The sequence below is a fragment of the Convolutriloba macropyga genome, unplaced genomic scaffold (genome assembly GCF_964194025.1).
Source record: "Convolutriloba macropyga unplaced genomic scaffold, txConMacr16.3 SCAFFOLD_2061, whole genome shotgun sequence".
In the NCBI taxonomy this organism is placed as follows: domain Eukaryota; kingdom Metazoa; phylum Xenacoelomorpha; order Acoela; family Convolutidae; genus Convolutriloba; species Convolutriloba macropyga.
In genome coordinates, this window is record NW_027451391.1 from 6,760 (window position 1) to 16,680 (window position 9,921).

At 36.4% G+C, this 9,921-nt stretch overlaps 1 protein-coding gene across 1 annotated transcript; it reads left to right on the forward strand.

Moving 5' to 3' along the window:
* The first annotated feature begins 6,081 nt into the window (after window positions 1–6,081).
* On the forward strand, window positions 6,082–7,340 carry LOC142356651 (uncharacterized). The gene is made up of 3 exons (XM_075408488.1): window positions 6,082–6,197; window positions 6,677–6,837; window positions 7,178–7,340. The coding sequence occupies exons 1-3, from the start codon at window positions 6,192–6,194 to the stop codon at window positions 7,338–7,340; spliced, it is 330 nt and encodes a 109-aa protein (XP_075264603.1). The 5' UTR covers window positions 6,082–6,191.
* Window positions 7,341–9,921: the final 2,581 nt, after the last annotated feature.

The following is a 9,921-nucleotide window of genomic DNA, read 5'->3' on the forward strand; positions in this document are numbered from 1 at the left end:
GGATTTTTTCTCGCGAGTGAAAAATGCGAACTAATATTGTGATACCATCTGAAGCCACTCACAGTTCTTTAGACTTATTTGAAAAACCACCTTTGCTGGTAACATTTGATCAATCATTCGAGCAAAAAACAGGACCGCTTTATTCGCCTTCAGGATCATCATTGGAATTTGAAGTTGTAGGGGATCGCAACAATTTTACTGACTTGCAAAAAAATTTACCTGGAGATCAAGTGTCGAATACTTCAAATAGATGGAACGGATTTGCGCTACACAGCTGGTGACGCTAATGCCAGTGATCTTCCATATTTTGCTAATAATATCCTTCATTCACTTTTCGCCGACTGTACTGTTTCTGAAAATGGTATCAAAATTTCAACAGCTAATGGACACTATGCACACAAAAGTTTCATAGAAACTGAATTCTCTCATGGGACAGACGCAAAGAAAACCTGGCTGAAATGTCAGGGTTATGAGTATGAAGAAAACCCCGGCACTATTCCAGCAGCAATATCAGATACAAGAAAAAGAACAGTGCGACAATCCGCACGCACAACATTATATGGAAAGTTGGCGGTTGATTTCTTTTCATGTGAGAAACATTTGGTTAGTGGAGTTACGGTACGCATTTCAATGAGAAGATCTCAAGATGACTTTGCCGTCAACAGCGAAGACGCAGCGAAACACTACAAGGTTAAAATAGATGAGGCTAATTTATTTATCAGGAAGATGACGGTGTCAGATAATGTTGTAGGTGCAATTGAGAAGACATTATTGAAAACTCCTGCAATTTACCGATACAATGAAGTAATTACCAAAACATTCTTGGCTACAACAGGCCAACAAAGCTGGAAACATGAGGATATTTTCACTAAAGAGCCAATCAGAAGAGTCATTGTTGCATTATGCGTTGGTACAGCATTCATCGGTACCAACACCGCTAAAGCGATAGAAGATTCAGATAGCACCCCCCAACCTCCAATCACAATTGACGAACAACCGTCAACCAACCTCCCAGTAACGATTGATCAACAAAATCTGCAAGATCAACCACCTACCAAAAAGAGAAGACGAGCAAGAATCATAGAAAGTAATAGCGAAGAGGACTGAAGAACCAAACAAAACTAAAAGTCTTGTCTCATCCTGTATTTGTACCTATATTGTCCAAAAAACACTGGCAGCCGGGCATATATGGCCCAATTGGCTTTTTTTTAAAGTTAAATTTGTACCGTCCCCCTTTTTGCCTTTTTGGGCTAGAAATTTCTTGTGTGTAGTGAGTGAGGTCATGTGAAAGGGAGGGACACTGACGTACCAGGAGGGGTTGATCTGCCACGGCGTGTGACAGAACACAGTTCTTCCTGCACATATCAAAATGCTTGAAAATTCGTTTTGCAACAAAATTTGTGTCGCGGAGTACCTATTAAGTCAGCTTTTCCGCTGCCATACATGCGGGGTTTCTCCTATTATTGTTTTACACTCAATAAAAGTCAGATAAAGGACCGGATTTTTTGAAAAAATAGTTCCTACCCAGTAATCCGGCCCCGTAAAAAGATTTTTCTTACTCAATTGTTGCGCAGGGTTTTGTGTTGTTGTCCGTTACCCAAATCATGAACAACCCTGTCTTGTCGTTCAAAAGTTTCAGGATTTTTTCACTTCCCGCAATGGCAGATGTTGAGATCAATCACACTTCGGTTCAAGCAGAACACAATTTTCCTCAAGTTTCTGATGTTTCTTGACGAACTAGCTAAATATTTGAAAAAATTACTTTAAAATATCAGACTTGACAAGACTGGCGATGTATTCATTGAATTTTTATTTCAATTAGTCAAATTTCTTACGTTAAAATTTTCAAGGCTAAACCATCAATTCAATGATTTCGCCCTTTGGTTCTCATCCTGAATAAGTAATAGTTACATGACTCTGCTTAAAGTCACTGAGGATTTGTGCTGTTTATTGAGGACCGTGAAGGGGTTCAAGATGCAATGTCAGAAATTCGGAGTGACTAACGCAGAGTCACGTAACCTTTTTTTACAACTCATCGCTCTCGATGTATTTGCCATTTTGTGTTTCACCTAGATTATTTTCGAAACGTTGATTAAAACCCCCTTGCTTTAATGTCAAATCACTTAATGTCAAATCACTTGCTAAAAAAATATTGGATCCTTTCCGTTGCCCCCCTTCAGTGTTTTTACTTTTACCCCCCCCCCCCCTTTGTGGGCATATAATTTGAACCCCTTTCTCGCTTAGTGGGTATAACCCCCCCCCCCCCCAAAATTGTTTTTATCACCCCTAACAACAAATTATGTGTTACATTGTTGTAATTAACCATGTAAAATTTCGGGGGGTATAAGATGGAAAAAAGACAGATATTTTTTTAACTCTCGACTCTCGAATAAATGACACGCTGAAAAAAATGGTTACTATCTTGGCGGTTGAATTTTGACTTGACCATTGCGAATTGCGAAATCAGTTTATAAGCATTCAAAGACAACTTCTTGAATCTTCAATTTGATTTATATACGAAAAAGTGGCGAATAATTTGTAAAAAGTCGGTGAAATTACCCCCCCCCCCCCAGCATGCAAGGACAGTGTCGTATCTGATTATTACAAAAACTGCCTCGTCCCTTTAAGAATTACGGTTTACCCAAACTGCAAAATGAATTACGGTTTACCCAAACTGCAAAATTTATTACTAATTTAACCTTTGAATGTTCAACCAAATTTAGAATTTCTTCAGATTCGCCACTTTTTTTTCAGAGAGACGCAGGTCACTTGATTCACGTAGAAAACTTCGACAGTAAATAAGAATATAATAAAGGAAACGAAACACTCATAAACTGAACAATCTGACAGAGCTCTATTTAAAACACTCCTTTAAAAAGTTCTAAATCGAAGACAGAGAACAGAACCAGGGACAGAAGAAATCAGATGATTATTAGAACTGATAGTTGGGAATGATATAAATTGTTGGGTAATGTTGAGTTCTCTTGTTTACTGTTTTTTTAGCCAAAAATGTTTATCAGTTCGTTTTCCTGGTCCCCCCAGACACTTTATTAGGTTCCCATAATCTTGAATTTTTGATCTATCGGCAAACTTTTTTAAGATCTTGCCGCAAAAACCTAGTGGGGGGACAAAAAACCGATAAAATCTGAACATTTTTGGCTAAAAATTGTGTTAGGTTTTGTTAAAATCGGATAAATGCACGCTTAAAATTTGCAAAAGTTAGCAGGGGCGAACAATAGAGCGTTGAAATGGCTAGATATACGGTATAAACGTGGGACATAGTAACGCGCCTTTGTCTAGCGCTGCACAATATGGCGGGAATTTAGCAAAGTTTGTAAAGAAATATGAACCAAATTCAAATAGCCGAGGTATAACTTAAACGAAATTTTTAAATATAGCACCATAAAATTACTATAAAGCTGACAAAAACCTAAAAAATAGGGGGGACATTTTTTGTAATCGGTCAAAAAAATTAAGTGTCCCACCCCGTTGTAGTTGGGCACAGAAAATCGCGTTGCAAAAATTGTCCGTCCCCCCGATGAGGTTCCTGTCAGCTTTTTATACTACTGACGCCTCCTGGTGCGTTAATTTCGGCCTGGATATATTTTTTTTTGCTCAAGCACATTATCCTGGGTTGCTTATAAATTTACTCGAATCATTAGTGTATTCAGTTTTTCCGTCTTAATACGTGGGAGAAAGCATTTTAAACACGGATTTGACTTAGGTTTTTATTTTTACAGTTTTTGAAAAATTTTTACCATATAAGGGAACTTACAATGTTGCTCGTATGTATTATGTAACTGAAAATCGAGACAATTGGCAATTAGAGTAATTAAGAGGTTATTCAAAGCCATTTTGGTATGTGAGTTCCGATATCCTTTAATATGCCAATTCGAACCTAAGAATGTTAAGTTATGTAAAGTATGGTGGGTGGAGTGAGATCGATATTGGTTAAAATTTCACGTCGAACATCCTAGTTATATCTGAGCTGAGTGTTTTTATAGCGCAGATTTTAGTTTCTTTTGTAGCCTATTTAAGTCCAACGTAATATGTCATAAGGCCTTTTAACAAGCAATAAAAGCAGTTGAGACTTCGGCATCTTTTGCCTAAAGTTTCGGATTTTTTATAAAATCAGGAGATCTAAATTCCCAGGCTGAGCTCTCAAACATCTAATTAGAACACAGCTAAGAAAGAATGTACTAACTGAAGTAACTTCAAAACCTTTTCAAAATCTTGCACAGAGCTTTTTTTTCAAGATAATGTAAAGAAACTGAGGGAAAACTTAAAAGGGAATTAATAGAAAATTAAGGGAATTTTCTTTTTCTGAATATAATAGAATTTCTCGGAAAATTGTGGAATATTACAGGTGTCATTAAAGAAATATGGCAATTAGTTTTGTTACACTTCTGCAAATTTTAAAAAACGTATGATGTATTTCGATTTCGTTGGAAATAATGGTATTTCATTTAATGTAAAGACATAGCCCTAGCATAAAATCTATTTATGAAAAACAAGTAAAAGTTTTTGAAATAGAAGTTAATTATATAATTCACCAATGCGCATCTGCGTCTGCTATCAAAAGATTTATTTCTAATAAGTCTTCACCTTTGTACTACTTTTTGCTTTTTTAGGTCAACTTTGCTTTTCTTTTCCTCAGTCAAAATTTAATCACAACGCCAAACAAAAAGCTTCTAAAAATCAAATTGTGTTTCAAGTGTCTACCTTTTACTGAAACATTTGAACAGCGTTTGCAAAACGGCGTTGACGTGCAGAATGCTGACTGAAATTTTCAGCTGTTAAAGCTTTTACAAAAATCGGTATTTTCCCTTCTAAAAATTAAGGGTACGTTCAGACTGAAATATTTAATGCTACAATTGCATCATCCCCTCCAACAAGATCAAAAAAATTAATTTTTGAAAACAAATGAAAATGTGTGCAAATAAAAACAATCTACAAACTGTCATTTTTCTTTATTTTGTGCTAAAACTTTTGGTATTAGCAAAAGGCAACCCTTTTTCCATTCTTAATTTTTTCATAATCTCCAAAATTTTAAATGCTTACTTTTCTGAGTTGTACATTAGCGTTAATAGAATATGCTGAGTTCTCGAGCACGAATAGCAAAAATCGATTACTTTAAATGACTTGTACAAAATTCTACAATTGTTTTTTGTCCGTATCATTGTGAAAACGTACCGATCATATTCAGATATGCATACAATTTTATAAACATGTTTCCACCTTACCCAAGGTTCTCTTAACCTGAGAGAATTGTAATTGATATCTAAAGTAAGGATCGGTGATTTGGTTCATATGCACCAGTAATGATTGGACTCTCGAATTTATGGTACTCTCTTATGGCTTGAATGCAATGATCATTTCTGTTTTTACCCAATTTGATTCAAATAATTTTTTTATAAAAAAGAAACCTTTACTCAATATCACTTGACCAGCATCAGGTAGGAGACTTTCCTCATATCTAAGTTTTAAGTCTAAACTTCTATCATATATAACGACTCTTTTTAATTGCTCTCGAATGAGAAGCAACTATTGTAAACCTGTGGGTCTTTTTTATGCAAATTTTTTTGCTTGACCGTTTCTTCTAGAACAATCTTTGAATTCTCAAGTGACTTCTTCTTCTTGATGCTTGAGTGATTTCAATTGCTCTCAGTCCAAAATGAAGTTAGTTGTTCAAACAAAACCGATTGTCAGAGACTTGATGCCAAGTTTAAACCCTCCATCGAGGTAAAATAGTCGGTATCAGGAGGTCGGAGTTCGAATTCCACCGTCGTCTGATGTTTTCGCCCCAATAAAGAAAAATTTATCGAGGCTAGAGCACCTGAATTAAATTGCGCGGCCTGTCATTCGAGAGCAATTTTTCCGACGTTAGTCGGTTTATGTTATAAGCATGCAATATCGTTTTTAATTCCGTGTATGCCAGTACAAAGGCCAACTTTTCCTCAAACAAAGAAAGACAAATTGACACTCATTTTTATGCTCGGAAAGACTGAACAAAATATCTCATCACTGGCACCGGCAGTTTGATACCAAACTGTTGAGCTTTGAGAATTGTGAAAGGAAGCAGTTTCTAAATAGTTTGGAGCCATTACACTTGTGCGAAGAAGAACGGGAGTTGCTTTGAGCCCTGGATATGCGACAGAAACGACTCAGTTGTCAGCAACTTTGACCTTGAAATGAAAGCAAGTGCCATTTCATTAACTTTGTCTCTTTATAAGTCACCCTTTTATATATGTGTCTTTTTTCAATACCCGGGTCAAATTGCCCCCAAAAAAATTATGTGTTAAATGGGCTGCCATGGGATAAATTTTAAGAAAAACGCGGCTCCAAAGTCTTACATCTTGCAAAGAGCCGCCAACGGGAATGAAATGATGCAAGAGTTGGGATTGCAAGGGGGGTAAGCACCCGGGTTGGACTATATCACATCTATATCAAATTCGCCTCATTGGACTATATCACATCTAATAATTAGCAAAGAGAGAAAGGAATGCAAAAATCAGCAAAAATCAAAGAATGGAAAAGTGTTGGGTGGATTTGATTCGTATAAGTATCTTGCAAAACTTAAAATTGCGTTGCTAAAACAAAGATATAATCCAAGACTCGTTTCATAGAGGCGTCACCCACAACTAAGCGTTTTACTGGAGAAAGCCGTTTTCTGTAGGAATTTGCAATGAACACAAAACTAACGGACACAGTCACCGAGACAACCGGGTTGGATGTAACGTCACAAGATGTGATTGCGGATTCGGGAGCTTTGAGGAAAGGTCGTGTCAATGTAGTGAGTGTGAAATCGATGCTACTAGTCTGGCTCTATTATCCAGAGTACGCAGAGAAGTTATATACAGTAATTATATTGTCCAGTCTATCAACTTGGGTCGCACCATACCTTCTATCCGCGATCCATGTCGGTCTGTTCAATACTTATCATGAGTCTGGGCCCTGCTCCTGGATAGTAGAATCTTTTCAGTTTTTTGTCCGCACCTCCGAGGGTTAGTGGGAGCATACTGCTTGCAACCCGCAAACGAATGCAGTTTATACATATTGAATTGGTATGTCATTGGATATATTTTGTCCTGGGGGGCATAGAGTATTAGAAGAGGCAATAGCAGAGAATTAATTTTTTGCTCACTGTTTCAGTGAAGTGAAATTTGCTCTGTTTCAGTGACGTGGGTTTTTATTGGGACTTCACGACATACGAATATCTTCTAAAACACCAGAATGTTCTAGAATGCTGCAAAATGAGCGTCTTCAGGAACCTGTTTCCTCTAACGCCGTTCGGCTTTTTTCCCAATATACTCTTTTCTCCTTCCACAACTCCTATGTGAACAAAATTTTCTTTTCATAAACTTGCGCAAAAATTGTGAGGCGTGCACTTGCGTTTTATTTGACACAGGAAATTCTAAGAACAAATATGTAATATTCATAACTGAAGTTCTCCGAGGAGAAAATAAGAACTGCCACAAAACAAATCACTCATACCTTAAAAACGTAAAGAGGGGAAACAGAAAGGGGCAAAACAGAACCCTACAAAAATTTTAAAAAAAACATTAGTTACAATTTGGGCCCTTAAGCTCTATTAGTTAGCGTAAGAGATAATACCGCGTTATGCAAATAATATTTAATTTATTGCAAAAGATGTAAAATACTTGGAATACAACAAGATTCAATAAAATAATTTTCGTCACAAATTTGGCAAAATATAAGAAGGAAGATATGCAATCAGTACTGATTTTGTTGTTTTGATAGATCACCACCCAGACATAAAAATAGGCCAGATTGCGTCTACTGTGGGGAACAACAAATAAAGTTTCGCATTTTACTTAGCCAACTGAAGCTCTATAAGAAAACTCTAATTGAATTTAAAATTTTAAAAAATCCTATTGAAAATTACAATCAAGAGCTTATGAATTTACAAATTTAACCCAAGATATAATAAAAACTATGACACGCATTCTTAATTTCCTTCTCGCGCCTTCGAAAAACTTGTTTACTTTTCCTGGCTACAAAATGTCCTAACTTGTCAACAAATTTTCTTCTAATCAAAGGCGACATAGGTGAAAGCGTAACCAAAATTCGCCCAGATGCTCAGTTAAACGAATTTCAACACTGAATGATAAAATTTCAAGACTGCAAATTTTCTCTGAGCTTTCTTATGTTCGTGTCGAATTTTAAACATGATAGCAAAAATTAGATACAAAAAAGTTACTCTGAAATTAATCTGAACTTAATCTGATTTTAGTCTAAATGTAACCTGCACAGATCAGTTTTACATTATGCTTGATCTATTGTCAGCCGGAACTTATGCTAAAAATGCTGTTTACATACTGAGAAATAATCCATCTACGAGTACCTGCGGTTGAGAAATAGTCCTTATGCGAGTACTACGGCTGAGAAATATTCCATGTGCGATTGAATACGGCTGAGAAAAAGTCCATGTACGATTAGCTGCGGCAGTAGTAGATGATAACGACTAGAATGATGTACAGGTGGGGGAGACACTTGCAAATCTCAAAGCCAGAAATGATGTTCCATGACAGTTAAAAGTTATATTATTTCGAAGTAATGTAGATTATGTTTCAAATCGGAATATCCCCCTTTACCTCACCCTAGTCGCTATTCTCTACAATTTGAGGTTGAGGCGTTTTCCAGAGGACCACACTTGCGGTCGAAGAATCAAATTTGTTTCCAGAATTTTCTTTCGTATTTTCTATGACTTTACTCGGATCCAAAAAAATCAACGGAATAAGTATGTCCAGTACAAATTCATGAAAAAATGACTTTGTCTGTACATACTGCTCAAACATTTGGCATAAATAAGGCATAAATTTACACTTAGAATTTTATATTCTAGTACTGCTTAAGCGATTGTCTATTGGAGTTTAATGAATCAGTTCTGAAAGGCTATGACACGAGGAATCGGGCGTTTTGAAATGCTATTGCTCCTGTATTAGGATTGTAAAAAAGGAATTCTCTCACAAATTCGAATTAATTTTCTCGCATCTTAAATGTGCCAATAACTACCTAGCATCGGACAGTAATTATGATCTTATCGCGGGTTTGACGATCGCCTATGTAAGATATTAAAACATTCCCAAGGTAAGATGAAATAAATCACATTTGATGTACTGAAAATGAATTTTTGGCATCCCTAGTCGAGGCCAAAACTTTCTCTTGTATGATCTTGCAATATTCTTACAAAAGTTCATCGTGTAAGATTTTGCAAGCAAAATTTTATATTGCACTATCTTGAAAACCGTAGGCAATCTAGCGACAATAAAAGTTTAAATTATATACAGAGTTGACGATTTTAGAGTGAAATTTTCAGCGGATAATGAGATAATAATTTGAAAACACGTACTTAGTTACAGTCATCACCATCTTATATAGCGCATAATTGTGTGTATTGCTAATGTGAGGAAATAAACTAAGCATTAGTTCTTACTTCTCGAGCTATATCGCCAAGCATCTAGCTGCAGCGCTCAGCTGAGCTTGTTGCTTGTTGTTGTTCGCGGCTATTACTGAGATTTGGGAACTGATTCGCCAGCAAGCGAATTATATCCTCGCAAAGTGCTGCTAATGCAAATTCACTGCATTTAATAGTGCTTTTTTCTACTGCTTGCCAGCTGGCATAGCCTGATTGGTTGATCCACTATCTCGACATATACTAAGATTTTGTGTTTGAATTTTGTGTTGTATGTAGCGCTGCTACATCTCGCCCCAATTGTCCAATTGTGAAAAAAATGGAATTATTTTCATTTTGTGAATATGGTTTCTTCCCTGGTAGATACAGATCTCCTTCTCTTCTTGTATCGCTTTGCTTTGTCCAGTTTGTGTTTTTTGATACATCTGCTACGGCAGTAATTCAATAATCTTCAGGTACCAATATGTGGGCAAAATCTGCCTCGA